The following is a 21,561-nucleotide window of genomic DNA, read 5'->3' as shown; positions in this document are numbered from 1 at the left end:
TGAATCCTCCTTGTACTGTGGCAGCTCTTGCTGGCACAGAGAAATGTACATTTTATTACTTCTCCCAGCAGGAGCTGTAGTGAGTCAGATGCAGCAGGTATTATTGTTATGACGATGGTCCTCATCCCCACGCATTCAGTTGGGAGGCAAAGCGGCCGATTTAGCATTACCAAAGCACAGGAAGGGGGGGCTGCCTTACAGGTACTTTAGGAGCTCACTTCTTAACAGGAATTACTCCGTATGGACTCATAACTAAGCAGCATGTACCAGGCTGGCCTATTTAAATTAATGCAAAGCTTTAGGAAGAGGTCCAGGAGTAACAGTGCGCTTAGCAGCCTGTTTTATAAAGGTGGCTAGAAGCAGCATTCTGTTTACAACCTGAATGATGCAGCATTTTTGCTGAATTCGTCAAGTTACAATTTAATTAAACAGATTTTGTTCCATTAACTTCTGTAAGAGGTATTCAGTGCTTCCTCCCCTGATGAAATATTATGCAATTCCAAGTGCAACTGTACCTGCAATAATGATGCTCAAGAGACGTTAGGATAACTTGGTCTAAACATCAGAAAGGAACAGGTGTGAGGCAGAAATCATTTTACACCAATGAAAAAGTGTTCAAAAAAACCAAAACCCAAACCCCAAGACAGAGTACATTGCAATTTAGACCTGTGAAGTTGCAGGCACAGATAAATTTTTCTGAAATTTATGAGGAAGTAACCTATTTGAAAACGTTGGGGGTTTCTAAGCACATGAGATAACGTATGTAAAAATTGGTAATCATCAGCTGTGTTTCCACAGTGCCTGCTGCAGGATAATATATAAAAAGACATAAAACTCTTCCTTCGAGTAGTCACAACCTAAGTAAGTGCCACAAGTAACCAGGTTAAAGCGTGGAATGAAGCAATATACAGAGAGATTGATAAGTGATGTTTAACACATATATTGGCATCATCTGGGTTTAGTTTCTTTAGTTCATCTGCCATATTATTTATTGCTTCAACGTAGAAGAGAATTGTGTAACTGTTTTTGGAAGAAGCCTTTCAAGGAAGGGAAGACAGGAGCCTGACAGGCAGTACAAAGGGGAGAGTTAGCGTGAGAATAACCAGTGCAAGGAAGACATAATTGGTTTCATTGCGTTTATGTAGTCGTGTCAATGGAACAGTATACAAGTGTGCATCCTTGCAGAACTGAGGCTAAGCTTTAAAAGAGAAATTATTAATTACTTACACCTCAGTATGATGCTTCTGCCATCAACTATGCTGGATCCCTGGCTTCCTAATTGCCTTCATATGTTGGAAAGGATGAAGTAAATATTTCTCCCTTCTAAGATGTCAAGGGGAAAGGAATATCTCAATCAGTCTTTTAACATGGTGAGAAGAGCTCCTGTCTTTGTGTACGTGCTTTATTCATCATAGCTGCTGGCCTCTCTCCTCCCCTCTTCCCAAAATCTGCAGCTGATTCCCAGACCTTCAGCCTCCTTCTGACCTAAGAGGTGATACCCATATATCATCTCATTTGGTGTCAGTGGGACGCTCCTTGGGGCAGGAGGACACCGGCTCTTGTGACAGGGAGAAGTTACAGTGCAGAAGTTATCGGAGGGCTGCTGACCTCCCCTGCGGTGTCTGCGAATGCTTTGTTCCTGAGGGCAAACCTCCACCTGCAGCACAAACCACTTGTGTCTGCCCCCCCGCCTCCGACCCCCCCACCCTCTATTTTGTTTACATCATTTTTACCTCTTCACATTCGTTTTGGTAATTTTAATTCCCCACAACCTTTTGCCTGTATTTTCCATTCTTAATGCAACACATTTCTGTCTGTGGAAGGGAAGGCATTGGTTGGTATGCCTGGAGAGACTACCCCAGAGCTGTACTGCAGCACACAATTCAGATCATACTTCTACCACACCAGTGGGCAAGCATGTTTTAACTGCTACAAAGATCAGGACAGACTCTGGTCACCCTTAAACTCTTGTATACCATAAAACATGGAACCTCATCTGGTAATTTCTGCACCAATCATAACTTTTGCTTGAACTACAGAGTCTTTAGAAAGGTCTGTGAGTTTCAAGCCTCCAGCTTGTTTAGGACATTGGTCAACCAGTTAACAGCCTTTCCATTAAAAATGGAGATTTCTATGCTGCGTTTGTCCAATTTCTAGTCATAACTGTTGGATGTACTTGGGTATTTTTCATCTCTTTTGGTAATCTTTCCTCCTTCTCCATTGGAAGTATTTGTAGCCCTTTGTCTTATTTTGGATATCTATGCCCTTTATGACAGGTTTGTCGGGATTTAAAACAGTATTTGCTTTTCTACAAAATAACCCACAAACTGATCTAACTGTCTATTTAAAATAACAGCTGAACAGATGAGCATGTAAAAGAAGGAAAACAAATCAAACACAGCCAGCAGTGTATGTAAGCCGTGTGGAGGTATGCAGCTTACCAGACCATCCTTCCTCTTTCACAATGACTTTTTACTTCTGTAACCTTTCTCAAGCTCAAAACCAATGTAATGGAGCGCTTCCATTCAGCCATAAACCCGTAATAGCTCAATAAAAACAGAAAATCTCTAGTGATGGTGTGTTTATCTTTACTTTTGTATCTCATGAATATCAAGTGGAATTTCTGGCTTCGTGCTTGTGTTCTGCTCTTTAATATTATCTCATGTGGTAAGCATGCTCAGGAAAGCATGGCTGCATCATAAAAGCATGTTTTCTCCACCAGAGCTACAGCCTCTAGCTAAGATACTGTACTAAACACAAACGCCATAGCCCAGAGGACAGTAGTTCCACAGGGAATTTGAAAGCAGGCTGATTTCCTTTCTATCTAAGTTGACTCAAAAAAAAAAAAAAAAAGCATTGTTCTTTCATTGTGTTAATAGCTACTTTTAGCTTTTGTAGTTAATTAAAAAAATGGGGAGGGAGTATTCTGGATGACTGAAGAGAACTTGGCAAGACTGTCTTTCTAAATCGCAGGCCTTGTGGAGGACATTGACAACCTCAGAAAACCACTGGCTGTGGAAGAACACCATGGATGCCACCTACATACACTGTAACTTCCAGGTTACGATAAACTTAGATTCTTCTTAAATGAGATTGCTTGAGCAAATGAGTCACGAAGGCCCATTTGGTTATGGGTTTGATTAATCCTGACAGAAGCAGAATTAGGCAATCTCACACCCATGTTCACAGTGTATACTACACATCATCTTCATTCTGAGAGCAAGCTGACAAGAGGTCTTCTTTTGTCAATGTCAAAAGGACAAGCCGATGGATGCCTGTGATTATGGTGAAGTTGAAATGGTTGAAAAGTACCTTTGAGGGGAAAGCATGGGATATATTATAGGGCTTACTGGAAGTTCCAAAAAGTCTTTATTACGTAAGTTATTTCCTGAAGCTACTGAATTTGGACAACTGGTAGAAAAAGCTGCTTTGTGACAACTAGTCTGTATTAATGAGCTATTTATATCTGACAGAATGTGGTCATTCAAGGTTGCTGGCATCCTGAATATTTTTACATGATAAGCTCTCATTAGCCTGACAGCAGTTACATGTTTGCATTGGGAAAACTGTTAGTGTCTATTTTCAAAACCAAACATCTGAATAATTTTCACAATTATCATAACAATCCCTTTCCATGAAGTAACACTGCATGGATGTTGCCACATGCAGTAGGGATGCTAACCCATTAAAGAGCTCAAGCCTGTAAATGAAACTCAGTCTCGTATGACAACCTGAGGAGATGAGACAGTTTTAACTTCAGAACACATCGAAGAAATATTATGAATGTTGCCTTTTAAATTTTCATGGAGGATATTTTATTTAAGTTACCTTCTTTGAGGGGCGGGGGTTATGGAGGAAACTAGGTCAGTGTTACCAAAGAGAAAAAACCCAATCCCGATCATGATGCATTATTAAGCTGTCCTTAGGCAGTAGTAAAAAAAATAGCACAAGCCTGAAACATTGTTAAAAATAAATGAAGTATAATCACCGTAAGGGTATAATATTTTAATTTAGGGTGGAACACTTCATGGAGGCTCCAGTTAAAATGCAAGATATTACTTGCTCCAGCATTTTTCATTTTTTGTGTGGAAAAGGGTGGTGCTCGCTCTGCTCTGACAGTATCTGTGTTGCTGTCTGAAAGCTGAACAAAGTTTTGGTCCCCGAGCTCTTGCCATATGAGGCTGCTGCCTGTCCAAGAAACAACCCAACAGGGGTTACACGTTGAGGCCAGAATCTCTTTCCTCCCTTCTGGGCGAGCAGAAGAACATAGCAGATGTACCAGGAAATGCATGCTGTCACATCCTATGCACACATTGGATGAGTCAGCTGAAACACTCCTGGTGTTGCTGATAGGACACACAAGACCTCTGTGTGCCCCCTCTTCTTCCCTCCAATGTCAATTCTGTCTGGAAACAACACTCTGACATGGTAAAGTCAATAGGAAGTTGCTTGGCACCCTCTTGAGAATAATCAAAAATAGACTTTTATTTGCAAGTAAAAATTACTTATATGAGGAACAATAAAAATATGATTGGGTCATTTAGTTTATGTCGTTTACACACTGTTCTATGCTCTAAGTCAGTGACAATGATGATCTGGCGTCTTTGAAGATGGTCTTATAAGTGTTTCAGAAATTGTATGACTTGCAATCACTAAACTTCAGCAAAATACTGACCTAGAAGTCTCTTTTGCTGCTTCTACTGCAATATACAGGGATCAAAAGAAATAGCAACATGTGATTAATTCCCATAAGACCACTTGGAAATCATAGCTTATAATTTAAAACTCTCCCTCTTAGACCTTGCTGACAGTCACTGTTGAGTTCAAAAATATGCCAAGCATTAATAAACACTATTTTCCTTCACTTTATCGATAAGCTTGTATGTGCTGTTGGGGCTGCTGTATGCAATAGCCATATCCCAAACTTTAACAGATTTCGCAAAACCTTGCCAAAATCAGCACCTGGATGAAACATGACATAACCTGAGCCCCTCATGCAAGTTCACCTCAAGTGTCTCTATTGAGCTGAGAAGGCAGGGAGAAGGAAGGAAACTGCTGTTCCTTGTTTTAAATACCAACAAAAAACATTGCTAACATGGAGTTTTAAAACAGTTTCACAATTTCTTTGCTTTTCTGAAGGCACTATTAAAAAATGGAGATTGAGCAGCATTTTTCAGGAGCCTCATCAGTGACATCAGTTAAGTAGAAGCCGGGGGATACTGAGGGTCCATCAAGGCAGAAACAGTGGTGCAGTGGCTTCCAACAACCTGTCAACATAAATATTCCTTGGTAGCTCACCTTGCTGCTAATTTCTCTCAAGAGGAAGAAACAGGCTTGAGATGAACTGCAGCAGAGGCTATTCTGTTTATTCTTACGAGTTTTATGTAATCAAATATGATACTGCAACAATAAACTAAAATGATAATGTGAGGAAAACAAAAGATGCTGAGATGCACCACTCATGTTGTAATGGAACCACCTGCAGCATACGCAACTGCAGCCAGGTGCACACCTGAGAACATCGCCTGAGCACCACTCACCAGAGTTTCAGTAAACATGGTACAGCAAGCCAAATAAACTGTGGCATGAACAAGATACGTCACTGCTTTGATTCTATACATTCCAGGCCTCTTGCAGCACTAAAATATCTGTCTTTTGTGAAAGGCACCACTATGCAAGCAGAGAACAAATGTGAGTAGATATATAGCCATCAGCTGACTCTGAAAATTGATCTTTAATCAAAACCAATGGGAGAACGCCCTGATTAAAGACCAGTGATACGGTCTGGCCCCAGATTCTGGGGTACTACATCTGTGAAATCAATGTATTTAGCTCTAGGCGGCTAAAAAAAAAGTGACAACAGCAGCTGTTTTAAATCTCCTGCAGTGAAGTCATGGAAGTCGTAGGGACTTAGTAATTGCACAGAAGCTTAATAATGCCTTCTCTCAGATAATGCTTGGGCAGCTTGGTAAATTCATATAATTGCCATTAATGAAGGCCATCTGCTGAGTGACAAGGTAATAATTCTAAAAGTTCTCATTCATACCATCCAGGGCTTGCCAGCAACAGAGTAATGCTTCCATCGTTTACGGTAAAGTGGTAAATGAAACTTCACTGTTTTTCAAAATCTGCTTAATTTCTGGTTACATTCACTCTAAAACATAGCACATATTTGAACACAGTAGCATAATTTAAAAAAATATTCTGTGTTTACTGCCCATTTAAGCTGTTCGCTGAACCTTCTAAATGCCTAATACAGCATGGTGGCAAGGCAAAAAGCAGGCAGACATCTTTTGAAATTTGATTTTTTTTCTGCCCTAATTTACAAACATTACACATCCTTCTCTCAACTCATCATTATAGATACAGTATTTGTAATGAGGAGAGTGAATGCAAAACTCTGTAAAACGCGAAAACATTACTACTTTGCCATATCGTCATCTTTGAATGAAGTTAAGTAATGTTGTTTCCAAACAGTGATTGAGGTACTTATTTAGTGGAAATTTTTATCACTATGTTATATGACATTTCATCGGTGGCATGCTGGTAATGGAAAAGGGATGGAAAGGCACAGAAGAATATTCTTGCAAATGCTACACAGCCCCAGAATTGAGATAAGTTGTACTGGTTCAACTGACATTATAATCCACCCCAATACCTAAAAAACAAAAGCTAAAATGCCGAAACTTTACAATTAGTATCCAGGAATGCAAAATGTAATGAAAAGATACATGCATAAGCATGTGAAAATCCGAATGAATTAGGTCAATTTGCACAATTCCGTTTTTGCTCCTGCATGAGTGCTACTGCTGAAGTAATGGTGCAGTAATTCTGAATAAGCTATCTGGAATTCCAGAACAGGGTATAACAAGGTATCACATTAGCCTAAGGAGAACTTTGCTTCCCAGCCAATCTAATGGGGCATCATGCTAATATAACAATACTGCTTTTATGACCTGAGTTACAAATCTGTGCTGACAAATCTCGCTCGCTTTACTCATACAAGTTGTCCTATTGTGCGTTTGTTTACTAATTGCCTTATTAGTAAGTCCAATATACCACTTTTGCTTAATCCTGACCAACACCTCTGTTTGCATGGGTAAATGTGACAGCAGGGATGTCAGGCTTCCTACTGAGCTTTAATCACAGTTCTGTGCTGTGAATTATAGCAGTAAGTCTTCTTGATACATTTATGTGGTGGTGTTTTTTTCCCCAAAGTTACATCTCCTAATTTAAAGACTTCAAAAGCTGGGTTCATCCTGTGGAGATGAGAGACTGACTGGAATTGTATTTCTCCTCCTGTAACAAATATTCAGCTCCCAGTGAAAAGGAAGAGTGACTCAGGGCAGGATTTGAACTTTGGGGCTGCCCTCAGTGCCAACCAAGAACGTATGGCCTGATGAACCTCTACTTTTACCGGGAATGGGATTAATCAGGCAGAAAACAATGAAACTCTGGTTTCAGAGGCTAGGTCTGGGAGGTGGAGGAACAACATTGAATTGCAAAGTGATCAAACAAATCTTGGGATTCTTGAAACACAACACCACCAGGATTTTAAAATCCAAAATGAAAAATTTTAATAAAAGAATTAATCAGAAGTTTCGCCTGAGTCCAGGTGATACCCAGACCGTTCTATTTAGTACACCACTGTACTGGGATAACTGAAGTGAACAGCTAAGGGTTCCAGCCAGCCTCCTGCAGTCACACACCACACCACAGTAACATAATGAGCACAGTATCACCAGGCTCAGCTTTCACCACCCAGCAGCCGCCTTCTGGTTCCCTAATGTTTGCAAAGACATATATCAGGGTTTAATAACGAAAAGCGCAGGTAGGCAGCTTGAAGAAATGACCAGATAATAACCCACTGCATATCAGCAGCACTGGGATTCCAGGCATTCAGATTGCTAAGGCATGACAATGAAAATTATTAATTAAAGGAAATCATTCCAATACACCGACTAGGCTTGTTGAACTATCCTACATAGCATATAGTGCAATCATGTTTTTAATATTATAGAACATAATCAAATATATCTCTAAAGCAACTGGGGGGCATCCAGACCTTATCAAAAATGGGTCAGTGTTCTGCCACTGCAATTTTTGTCTGTAAGTCACTATCGGTCTTTAAATGTCCAGGATGCTCTGTCCACAAGATAATTTTACAGTAAGTTTAGAAGTTTTAAACTACTGAAGTAGAAACCGAATTACGTTTAAAGAAAACATGCTGTTCCACAGACTAATTTCATACAAAACATCTAACAGTAGAGTATTTTTGTGTTGACTGCTCCTCCTTTTAAGAAACGATTGTCAGTGACCCAGTTCTGAAAAAGCGCTCTTCTGCGATGACCTGATATTTTGGTCGGGGTCGTAAGATAACAAAATGTAATAATGGTTATTTTTGTGTGTCTTTTTGATGTCATTACTTTTGGTATTGGTAAATGTTTCACCATAGGTATTTATGAGTCAGATTTTCTTTTAAATACTATCCACACAGAAAAACATTAGATTTAATCTTGAAATGGAAAATGGAGTAGTGAAGGAAGGCCAGGAGGAAAGTGAGATACACCTGAATTTTACTCTACTATTTACAATTCAGAAATAGAAACTTGAGAATCAACCTGAAAGAAAACTTCTGCCCATCAGGAGATAGACGGGTTTATCAAGCTGTATTGTTCCTCTCCTGGTGTTTTAGTACTGATTATCAGATATTAACAGTAAATGAAATTCCCATAATCTGCTAAGGTATGTGTCATGGTTTCGGCTGGGATGGGGTTGACTTTCTTGTTAGCAGCTGATACAGTGCTGGGTTTTGGATTTGGGATGAGACTAGTGCTGATAGCACACTAATGTTTTTGGTTGTTGCTAGGCTCTCAAGGCCTTTTCTGTTTCTCACATCACCCCGCCAGCGAGCAGGCTGGGAGGGCACAAAAAGTTGGGAGGAGACACAGCTGGAACAGCTGACCCCAACTGACCAAAGGGATACCCCACGCCATGTGACGGCATGCTCAGTATATAAAGCTGGGGGAAGAAGAAGGAAGGTGGGGACATTCGGAGTTCTGGCATTTGTCTTCCCAAGTAACCGTTACCTGTGATGGAGCCCTGCCTTCCTGGAGATGGCTGAACACCTGCCTGTCGATGGGAAGCAGTGAATGAATTCCTTGTTTTGCTTTGCTTGCCTCTACGGCTTTTGCTCTGCCTGTTAAACTGTCCTTATCTCAACTCATGTGTTTCTTCCTACTTTTACCTTTCCGATTCTCTCCCCCATCCCAACTAGGGGAGCGAGCGAGCGGCTGCGTGGTCCTAGTTGCTGGCTGGGGTTCAACCACCACAGTATGTCACATTTTCTTGTTGACGGTTCCGTGTGTTTTGCTCAGCTGTTTATTCTATCTTCTGGGCCTACAGATCTTTAAGGTTTCTTGCCAGCCCAGAAGTTCACCTTATCCTATGGTTCTCATAACTTCCTTTTTATTGACTTACAGCAATTAAAGTCACTTTATCAATTCAGGTTGCCTAGTTTTATGTTCCATGTGAATATACCTTCTCAGTAGTTCAATTACGCGTTCACTTTTGTAGCCTTGCCCTTCATCTATTCCAGTAACCCCCTGGGAATCAGAAGACTATAACATAGAAACAGCTTTGAATACACAGCAAAAACACATGGAAGGGTAAAGGACTTAATGGTATAATGGACAAGATTTTGCCAGGTGACAAGGCTATAGAAGGCTAATTAATCTTCATGTAGCTAGGGAGCTTTTGAAACAAGTAATTTTGAAACTCAATTAAATTTTTTTCGTAATTGAATTTTAATGTGACCAGACTTCGGTTAACTTGTTTTCTGGTTTGGGGGTCTTCAGGTGAAAAGGAAATACTGAGGCCATTACATACTTAAATTATTTCCATTATTTCCAGAGCTAATACATATTCTTGTCTAGTGCCAGACAGAGTATTTCAGTTGGTGGTACTTATATTTAGCTAAGTGAGAACCATTAATCACCACTTCCTGACATAGCATCCTAGAAAAATGCCAAAATACTTCTATTTAAATTTCTTTCACTCAGTCACTTCAAAAAATTTTATTTCTATGGGATATTAGTACAGTGATTTGAACTGGCGGGTTGATTTGCTAAATAAGTTCCCATAAATACAATTCATTACAGCCCTTTAATAGATTCCTACACATTAGATTGGAATGTATGTCATCTAATAAAATACCGCATACTTGTAAAAGCTAATTGATCATAAAAGTGATCTCCTGCTTCTGTAGTTAAAGAATTCCTACTTTAGAAGGGACAAGTCACATCCAATCAATACTGCATGGATTATATCTTATCTTTGATCATTTTACCTGCATTCAACCCAATACTGAGTTTCTCTGCGACATACGTTAACAATCAAACCCACTGGACAGTTGAATGTCCATAAATTCTTGGACTGGAAAAGAAAATAATTATTTTCCAAATCTCCTCCATTATGGAGTTTATAGGACTACAGGAGTTAGCCTTAATCTCTTTTACTAGATTTTCTGATGAAAGTTAGGCTTAGATCTTGGATTATACAATGAACACACCACACTGCAGATCTGAAGCGCTGCATACATATAATAAGCAGCCTCTTCCAGAATTTGCATACTAATACAAAGCCTGCCACTGCTTCTCATCGCATTTTGACTGCTCACACCTGGTTTCCTTCACTGCTTTCTGCAGGAAGGTTCTTGTGTTCTAAACATCTCCCACTTTTCTTGTTACTTCCAACTGACTGTCGTGCCTTCTTTTGTAAAGGTCAACAACCTTTCTCCTCTAGTCTATGTAGGTGCTAATAGAGGGAATTAAAAGCTAGACGCCAAACTCTCATGTTTTGCACTTGGGATACGAGAAGATACACAGTGGGAAGGAGCATTTGCAGGGAGATTTCTGTCTAGCCTCAGCTATCTCAAGCTCAAATATGCTCAGAGAAGACTGTACTGGTCAATAAAGTAGCTATCAGCCTTTCATAAACTCCAGTGTTCATGCAGGACATGCAAGAAGGGTATCCCTCATTATCAGCAAGACGCAGCTCAGATATCCTCCAAGCCCTTGGTGCAGTGCTTCAATGTCTAACAATTTAATATGGCCAAAATATTCCATGTTTTTCTTATTGTTTTTTTTTTTAAATGGAACAAATTATTTTCTGCACTTTTCCAACAACTCTTCAACTGGTGGAAAAAAAGAGAGTTACAGTCTAAACATTTGCCAAGGGCTTAACGTAAGTAATTGAAGAGGAGCCACACGTTAAACAACCTTAAGTACTAGCAATGTATACATGTCAATTCTCCCATTCTCCCTAAATGAAAAGATTTGTTACTGGGCCTTTTATATTTGAAGATTTCTTCTAAGAAAAGATTTACATCCATAGTGATGAATGGCATCAGTAATTTTTTTGCTGTAGAAATTTTGTTCTCTGATCATGATATATTAGATAAATAGGTTATATTATGTATATTACACATTAAATATGTAAAAAGAAATAAATGGTTTGTGTATGAAGCTGGTAGAACTGATCTAACTGCTCATTAATCTTCACTCAATTCTTGTGTAACAGCTAGCTCCAGGCTTCTTAAAGTGACTATTATTTGATTGTAAGAATCTAACAGTAATTAGATAGTCTGTCATGTGCAGGTTGTCTTTCCACAACACTTTATAAAGACCTTTTGTGCCATTGAGATGATTTTGTCAAAATCTACTTGCAGTTCACTGAACCGAGAGTGCATTTGTCTAAGCCATTTTCCTACTTCCCAGGCTCTGTACCTGTTTCAACAAGCTTTTTGTTTGCTTCTGCTAAGACTGTTTTCCAGAGATGAGTATAAATTTGTAAGATTTCACTGATGATGCTGCAAAAATTGAAAGCTGCCTTTAACAATTGGAGTACCAGGCTCTGCTATCTGAAAAAAAAAAACACAACCGCCAATGCCACAACTTTTCAATGCTTTGTGGTCAATTAAAGAAGCATTTCGTTGGTTAAATGAAAGGAGTAGTCAGAATATCAGCTTTTCAGGGTACATAGTGCCACTATTTATTGTCATGGAACACTATTCCTTTTAAAAAGCCTTGAAAACTGCTATTTAATGAAGTGGAAGCCTCTCTGTGTTTCTCACATTGAAGAATATATTCCATAAAACAAAGAGTGTGCTGCATTTTGCTTATTAAACTAATGCCTGTTCCTCTCTTTCTTCCTTCCAGCCACCTAGCAGTCCACTCAATCAATGCGCTGCTGTTGCTTAGTTATCAGGAGTTCAATCCTGCTATCTTCGAGGGAACATTAGATTCTCCATTGATTTCAGTGAGGGAGGATTAGTTCCAGGCAGCAGAAAGATAAACTGGAACAGAAGTTCTTACAGATTTTCTGCTGAAAAGATGCTGCCTTCATTAGGGCATTTAAAGCTGCTTCTGTTTGGCAGGCTAACAGCACTCAGTTTAGTAGGTAAAAAGTCTGACACAATGTTGTATTAATTAATAGCTTGTGTCTAAGAAACTTCCAACAGGAGTATTTGTAATTTCACTACTTTAAAGATACTGCTTGTATGCATGCAGGAAAAGGGATGCTCCTTCTCCAGCTTGACTAGAAGATAACATTCATCATTTATCTACTGCTGGGCAGAGCTTAGGAAGGCCCTGACCATGGCCGGCAGGGTAAGGATCACAGTTCTTAGCAATCTGACAAGGATTTCTGACACGTGGAGCAAGGCCCACTGGGACCTGACCACTGACTTCAACAGCCAGATTCCTGTCAGCTTCAGTTAACTTCAGTGCTTGCACCATTTGTCTCTCACTGCAATCTGATTTTATCAGCACATCCCTATCACACACCTGAGCTCAAAGGAGAGGCATTTAAGCTTTCACTGACCCAACTTGGCATGTCCCCATATCCCAGCACAGTGCTGTACAGGTTAGCACAGACCCTGTAACAGCATGAGCAGAATACTGAAGTACTAATTAATCACCCTTTCTCCTTAGCAAGGCTAATTGCCTCAGGCTTGATGCCTTGCTGACGCAACTGCTCTGTGTCTGCTTTTCAGTAACTTCAGCATTCTGCACAGTGGCAGGCAGCTACAGACACATCTCACATCCATCATCCTTTACACAAGGTACTCCTGCTTCTCCAGCACTGAAATATACTTTTCAGGAGAGGGATGTTATTCTGAGAAATAATTAAAAATCTCAATTCATACCTCTCTGATAGCTGTACAAAACTCACTCTGCAGCACCTTCTTTAGGGACTGTAGCTTGTGTACTGGTACTTCTCCAGATTCTTGCAGTTTCTCCAGTAACTCAATTGCTCTTGCAACATCTGAGTGGGGGGAAAAAAGGAATACAGATCAGTATAAACAATGACTAATAAGTGGCTAAAAGGGGCACACATGTGGTCACTTTAAATTTAAAATCAGCTTTACCAACACATACTGTATTAACCTTGTGTTATACAGCCTCAGCTAGGCAACAACCCTGCTGTTCAGAGGTCCAAATCCCAAAGTATGGACAAACCGCGCATGTACATGTACAACAGACACACAGAGAGGTTCAGTCCTACCAGTTCAAAGCGGCTAATCCATATTAGCAGACTTAAAATATTTCTTAGTTTCTGCATACGACAAAATAGCACAGGAACAGTATGGGGCCTACTTTCAGAAAGTCTAAAAGAATGACGCTGAGTCCTTATCTAAGCACCCTCAGGATGACACCACCTAAGAAAAATATTTGAACTTTTCTTCTCATAAATCTAAACCTAAATCTCAATCTCAATTTCAACAACTGATGAAGCAAGCCTTCTAGAGACAAGTAAAGTCTTCTAGGGAAGAATGGGAAGTCTGCTAGAGAAGAGTAAATGTGTAAGGCTCTTGTCTAGGTCTCCAAAGACCTGATCTGCCATACAAAACCTGTATGACCCAGAGAAACACATGGAATAATATTTTTGGTGGCCTGAATTCTCCTTAAGCACCTGCGTATTGTCAAGGGAAAGATCGAAGTGTCTCTGAAGAGCAGTCCAAAGCGCTTAAGTGAGTAGCCATTTTCAGTGGTGAGCGGGAATCTGGTCCAGGTGGACACAGTCCGTACCCTCACTCTCACAGTATTTTTCCTCTTTAACAACTAGTTCTTAATTTACATAGTTATTACCAAGACACATATTAAAAAAACCAAACCATCCTATGAGATGCCCAATGATCCTTTATGGCTGGGGACATAAAGGCACAAGAAAACAGTGGCCGGTCTTATGGAAGCTAGCCTAGTCAAGCATCACTGACTCACACGCAGGAGTGAACTAAATGATATACATCCTGATCAGTCTTCAGGATGGTACAGCTTAATAGAGGGTTTTCTCCCCCTGTGTCATTTAATGCTATCTTTCAGCTCTCCCTGTAAATTCACTCATATGGTTGAAGCTGGCAATGCTGTTGTCTTGACTGTATGGTCATTCTCTCATCTTCTAGCATCTTTTGCATAGCTACCAGAGCCACTACTGGCCAGTTACACCACTCTACTAAAAATAGGTTTGTACCCTAGTGATGACATGAATGCGTAATACTAAATGATAAAATAATATTTGAGGCATTTTAATTCTGCGCCTTCACTGCACTAAAAAGAAACAAACACCCTCCCCCCAACCATACAACTCCAAAATGACTACAGTGGCTAGAAGCAACCTTATATAATTCTCCTTTCCGATGACAAAGATTGTACTGTTTGTGACTAGGGAGATTATGCTAATTGAAACAGTTCTTACAATCCTTGGCTGAGCTATACTGACCAGATGTCTTATACAACAAAGACATGAGAAGTTTTCTGGAAACAGAAAAGAGATGACAGTAGATGAGCTGCAATCGGAATAAAATCATAATCATATATTTACATTTATAAGAAAATAATTATTATCCAGCGGCATCAGTGTTAGGAAAAGAGAAGAAAACACCTCAAAGAATTTACAGCCTAATTAAAAGAGGCAGGCAACTGCTCAGTGTGGTAGATTGTCATAGTAGATCAACACCCAAACAATTCTCAAGCTTTTTTATAGGCATCTGTCAAAAGATAGCTCTAAGTATGTGAGGAAGCATGGCAGAAAGCACGCAGCTTTTCTTTTAGAGGGATATTTCCACTTACTGCACCATAGTTTGCATCACAGAGCAGACTCGGAGCTCAGGAACTTTCAGATGAAACTAACCCTAACCCCATGTTCAAACACTGCATTTGTGCTTTTGCACCAAGCAGTGCTTCAGCTGCTAGTGGGCGTCCAGTCCATGTCACCAGATCACAGCACAGAGGAAATAACCCCTCTGCACGACGCACTCAGTGTGGGTGAGAGGTGCCCAGCACCACCTCTTTTGCTTTGCTGATCTGCCCTTGTTTCTCCACTCCACACTATCTGCTGGTAGAGACGTAGGCAATATCATTCTAAAGGGATCATCTGAGAGACAGAGACCTTGGCGTGACGGGAAAGAGAAGGTCTGGATTAATGATGCAGGTTTGAGAGCTGCATGTATAGAGACAGCAGTTGGAGCTGTATTTGCAAATAAAGAGGGAAGAGATGATGTGGAGGTGTACCAAGAAAGATCCCTCTAAAGTACTTACTGAAGTGAGGATCAGAAAGCTGAGAGGACACCTGGGGAATAACAAGGCCATGGAAACCAAGAGAAAATGAGATTCTAGAAAGAATAATATGATTGATGACAGCTAATACATCAAAGAGGATGGTTTTGAGATTGAAGAAGAGGTAAGTAGACTCTTAAGGAAGAACCATTTAAATGGAGTGTAAAAAAATGGCAATGAATTAAACAAACTGTGATGCAACAAACATGATTTTTAATGTTGTTAGTAATAATAATGTCACAATTATTTTCCAACAAAACTACTGAATCATTTACCTTGGAATTCTTTTTTTAAAGTCTGTATCAGCCACACAAGACCTGCAGTTAGCTAAATACTAAACCCACACTCCCCACTTCTTAGTACCAGTTGGCGCAAACCGTATGTCAGACAGCACAAAGCAATTAGATTATTTATTCTGAAGAAGCTTTAATAGCCTACCGTAACAGATCAGATAAGGTCTCTGAAATTCATGTGATATGTGATAGCTATTCAGATATTCTAAATCAGACCGGGGGCTTTTCCAGTGCCAGTTCAGGTAAGTTTAGAGCTGTCTTTCCCTATCACCAACTATACTTGTAGAAGGTCAGTGCCACAGATTACTATTTTACAGTTGTTTCATCTCCACACCTGAAAACTCTGTAAAATCTTTCCACATTTGCTGTAGTCCTGAACAGAGTAATACTCAATGAAAGATTTGTACTGATTGAGAAATCTGTTCTGATCCAGAAGGAAACATAAATAGCTTTAGGTGCATTGATCAATCTAAGAGTTAAATACATGTCTAAACATTTCCCTAGGGCACGGACCACACTCTAGATGGTAATTAATCAGTTCTAAAGTGAGGAGTATTACAATACAAATGATAAATTCATATTCCATTTCAAAACTCTGGCATGAAATTAATGGGGTTTCAGTCCACACGCTCATATGGAAAACTGGGCACCAAGTTGTCATTTTCCAATACTAGATTACTTTCTGATTAAGAAGCGGTTTGGGGTAAAGAAAAGTCAGAGTATCCCAAAAAGTATTCCAAGAGCATTCTGATTTTCTGCGCTTAGAAATTCATCCAACATGCTAAAATGCATGAATGCTGTTACCCAAGTTCTTGCTTCGATTTATTATTCACCTGTCATATCTGTTAACAATAAGCACTCTCCCTTCTCTCGTCACAATTAGGCCCATAGTGTGCTCATCTGGACAATGACTTGCGGGATCTTGCTCACGGTAGAGAGAATATAGAATAATAAGAGCTTCATGGGATAAAATTACAGAATGAAAATGAGGCATGTGTTCAGGGCCAGTGCTGTTTGTTACCAGCTGAAGCTTTGTCAGGAGCAAAATACAACAGCTGGTACAAAACAAGATTTTGAGCAGACTAAAAATGTATAAACATGACTGTATAAAATACAACCTCATGAAACAGGTTGTATTTCCTTCCATTAATAACTCTGAAGGGGAGACTTTAACAGACAATTGCTTTCGGACAGGTTAAAAAGTGAAATTTGTCACTGCACACAAACTTAAGTGATGCACACGCTTTTTGCTGATGGAGTTCACCTTGGGTGAACTAAAACTAAAAAGCTAAAACTAAAGTGCGTGCTTACTCAAAGAAGTGGTAAGACTAGCCATGAGAAAGATTTCAAAGTTACCTTGAAAAAAAAAGCATATAGCAGGGAATCCACCTATTAAAGTCAATTCGAGTACTGTTACATGTTTGAGAAGAACTGGTACTTCTCTGCCGGGATATTTTGTTGTCCCCAATCCTCCTTTGATTACAAATGTAACTAGCTTTGCTTGTAAACGTTATCACCAAGGAATTGTACTTAAATACCATTTTCTTACATAGTCGGGGAAAGTGCAAATTGATGAAAAGAGTGTGTGTATGTATTTATATAGATATATGTAAAAAAAAATTATCCTGGAATAATGTAAAAAAACCAGCTAAGTTCTATGCAAATAAAATACCCTTGCTTTTTATTTCTGATTTGTCCTTCCTTTAAGCAAAGATATTTTTTAAACACAACTTTTGAAAAGGATTGTTTTGCTTACTCTCAAACATTTTCCAAAATATGAACTCCATTATAGTGACGTTAAACTCATGCTAATGTCATTGAAATCTATCCTCATTTCCCACATTCATATCCCACGGAAATCAGTGGGAAATTTGAGTAACGGTGTGGGTAGAATTATTCCTCTGTATTCTATGATGCATACACTTTAAAAGGAATATGCACTTATTTCTCCCTTATCATATCCAACTCTAACCACATTTTTTTTTTACCATTTTTTTCTGATTTCCTCATACATATGCACAATTCTTTTCTCTCCCATTCTGTTTAACATTCACTTTCCTTTTTGTCTTCTCATCATCATGCTTGCCTACAGCCTTTCAGGAAATAATACTGTTTCAGTGTGGTGGGTCACGTTATCAGTGAAACACAGAGAAGGCAGGGGGTGTGGGTAGGTGGAACGCATTTTATCAAGCGCACTCATCAAAAGAAAAGCATGACTCTCGGAAAAAAATCTCATTGCAAGTGTTCTTTCTGTATTTTCATTTGAATGAAGTTTCATCTGCATTGCTAGTAGGACACAAGCAGGAGGTTACTATACAAACCCTAAGAAAGAGAGGAATCACTAGAACATAGAACTAGCAAGATACCAGACTGTGATAAAAGTGGAACATTCCCATGCAATACTAATGAAGTTGAATCATGTATGCATGGCCATATAGCATAGTGCAGTTGAAAAAAATAGGTCATCGTGCTTAGGTGTCACTTTGTTCTGCTATATATTATTTTCACTCGCTGATTTTTGTTCAAACAGCTACCAATGCTCAACGTAGACTGACCTGTTTAATTTACTGGATGTTTTGAAAAGTAAACGCTATTTCCAATACTTTGTAATTCAGCTTTTACAACTCAAAAGCAAATTAAAAACCCACAGAAAGAATCCTGACTGGTCTGAACTTTGTGCTCTTTCACATTACTGTTAAAATTGGGGAGTCCAGGCTCCAGCATTCTGTGAAAGTTGTTGAGTCTCTGTTTTCTCTCTGGTAGATTCTGTGCAGGGTTTACGTTTGTTTCAATTCAGTCAGATAGCTTAAGATTTATTAGGAAAAATGTAGCAAATGATTTTAGCATGCTAAATGCTTCACAATTAATACCAGACTGACTCGTGAAGAAGAATGTACTTGCATGCTTTATATTGCAAAATGTGAAAACTGTTCTCTGTCTACCGGTGTCTAATCTTTCTCTCTTGTGCTACTCTATGACTGAGTTAAATATTGGTCTGCAGTCCTTAAAATAAATATATTATCCTCTGACTTAAAAGACTACTAGGCAAATTAATAGCAGCTACAATGCTGTTTGGGTTCAAACAGTAACTACTCAGAAACATAGCATTTATGTACTCTGATAACTACTCTAGAATTGTGTCATTGGGTTGCTCCGAAAGCTAAAATATGGTGATCACTTGTTTATTAACAAGATGTTAGAGAATAGGCTTCTCTTCTTGAGGTCCTTCTACTGTATCATTCATGTTAATTCTGGAGACCTTCACTGCCTTAGTGTGCCATTTTACTAGCAAAAGTAAATGTGCTGCATAAACACCACCCTTTAGTACCTCAAAGAGGTGAAACATCACTAGAAATTGACAGCAAGGATACTCAGTACATCTCTAAAATATTCACTTTCATTAGCTTCACCATGGCATTACAGAATAATAATCCTGGCAATTTTCGAGCTCTGTTCCGTTGTGCTTGAAGACCTTTAATCAGGCTGAAGGTGAAGAATTTGCATGACATAACAGGTCCTTATAATTGCAGTAGTTTTTCATTGCTCCAATACTTTTGTTCAGGTTTAGTCATTCCTTTAAGCTCAGGAGAATTCATTCTAGAATCCTTAATGTTATTCTGTCAACTTTTTATCATAATTCCCAAAGCCTGCACAGGATGTTTTATTATATTTAGCAATCTTCTCCAAACACTATCAAATGACAGCAGGTAATCAATGGTTGGGCAATCATAATTCCATGGTGATTAGCAAAGTTCATTCATAATTCATAGCCAGTAGCCCTGATACATTGTATCAAGTGACCTATGTGACTTCAGGGTTAAAACACCAGCTTTGGAAAATTTTCAGCCTGTATCTTTGAAAATTTTCTGCATTAGTAGAGCTCTGCTGTCAGTCGCTGTGTTGTACAACAGGGGGATTCTTACTCCGGTGTCAAATAGCAGACTGCTCACTACGCTTCCGTTCACCTCTTTGGCTCCCTACTACCAGCACAGTGCTCCCCTGAAATACAACAGCTCTTCCATTAATTCAATATATTTATTTAATCTGATCTGGAGAGTTCAGAAAAATCGAGGCCAAGAGCAGCCTTTTTTGCTCAGTGAAGTCGACACGTTTCTCTTGCCCAAAATTTCATGCTGATCCATAAGCATAAAGGTGTACTTCACCATGGTAAATCAGACTCGATGAGCTAAGCTGTTAGAATACAGCAATATTATTCAGTACTTTATAGTGTGTATCTGTGAGGTTTATTCAAATTAATTACAAGAATAATACCAGTGCTTTCATACTCCAGCTTAGATGATATGGTAGTTAAAGATTTGCTGCAGTGTCACTTTACACTCCTGTCGTTAAACGTTACTATGAATGCACAAATAAATATAACAAAGCACAACTATACAGAGCTTCATGATTCATTTTGTAGTGAGGGTTTCAACTCGCCACACTTCTGATGTAGACACTGGCAGCTCAGCCACTCACCCTAGACTGCCATTAGAGTCAATGAGGAAAAACAGACACTTTGAGGCTACAATACATCTGACCTATTTTAGACGAGATGAATCATACTCCGGGAGTGCCTGTTCCCTCTGTTGACTATAAAGGGAGGCTAGATGATTAGCTCAGATGTAAATGCCTGCATCCTACATACTATACATGTACATCAGTATGATGAAACACACTTTTACTGTCCAGATATATAGTGAATGACTCAGGCAAATTTATCTCCATGTGGTTCAGGAGACACGGTGCTTCAGAACAGTTAAATTTGACACGGACAGTGTCGTCAGCAGGCAGGCCAATGTGTTTTGTAGTTAAAGCTTTTAAAAATGCCTTAACCAATGATTTTATGGATGTTTTTCTTCTTAATGAATAAGAAAAATCAACCATGAAATATGATTGAGTATATCTCTGTCCATCTCATTTTGCCTGATGTGAGACGACTGCCCCAAATGATGTTAGTGTCGTATCTCCATGGGTTTATACATGCATTCCCACACTGCCTTGGGCAGGCTCATTTTCTTCGGCTACTCATTGAACTGTGTTTTTGTCTACATGTTTCTATACGTTCGAGCAGCACCCAGGTTCATTCTGGCTCCCGTTTCTCAGGCACACCACACGCATCCAAGTTCTCTGCTTCACTCCGTTTCTCAGACACAGCCTGTGACCCAGCTGTTGCACACCCCAAGGCAGTGTTACCTACCACGAGTTTTCCCAGCAGCTTTGGCAGGAGCACATGAATATGACAGCAAAGGTCTGAGACGTTTTGTAAAATTACTTATAGAAAGGACACAGTTTATTTGCAGGGAATGCAGTACCACCTGTGATACAGACAGTGAACAGCATGGAGACCCCTCTACTCAGCATCCTCAACATCACAAAAGCCCTTCAAGGCTCTCTTGAGCGATTTCAGTCACTTGTGCTGTTTCAGACATCCTGCATGAAATACTGCCGTTTCAGGTATACTGCTCCTGAATACTCTGCTTTGCTTGTTCAAATGTAACATTCAAAAGGTTCCCTTAAATGAAAAAATATGCTCCTCTGTGTTCTCTGAACCTCATAATGTCTACAATGTCTGAATAATCTCCCCCTCCTTCCCACTCTCCTAAGGTTTAACTAGTGATTTCTGTTCTTCTCCTTAGCTAGGGATTTTCATA

The 21,561-nt window shown here is 39.4% G+C and overlaps 1 protein-coding gene across 2 annotated transcripts in view; it reads right to left on the bottom strand.

The window, feature by feature from the left end:
- Window positions 1-21,561, bottom strand: part of LIN7A (lin-7 homolog A, crumbs cell polarity complex component) — a 49,373-nt gene that overhangs the window by 16,241 nt on the left and 11,571 nt on the right. For both annotated transcript variants that reach the window (XM_063322863.1, XM_063322862.1), the window contains exon 2: window positions 13,208-13,326. In XM_063322863.1, the coding sequence (XP_063178933.1) occupies window positions 13,208-13,326 (119 nt within the window). The remainder of the gene's footprint in view (window positions 1-13,207; window positions 13,327-21,561) is intronic.

Source organism: Chroicocephalus ridibundus, chromosome 1 (genome assembly GCF_963924245.1).
Source record: "Chroicocephalus ridibundus chromosome 1, bChrRid1.1, whole genome shotgun sequence".
In the NCBI taxonomy this organism is placed as follows: domain Eukaryota; kingdom Metazoa; phylum Chordata; class Aves; order Charadriiformes; family Laridae; genus Chroicocephalus; species Chroicocephalus ridibundus.
The sequence above is the reverse complement of the archived record's forward strand: the minus strand, read 5'-3'. Positions and strand labels throughout refer to the sequence as shown.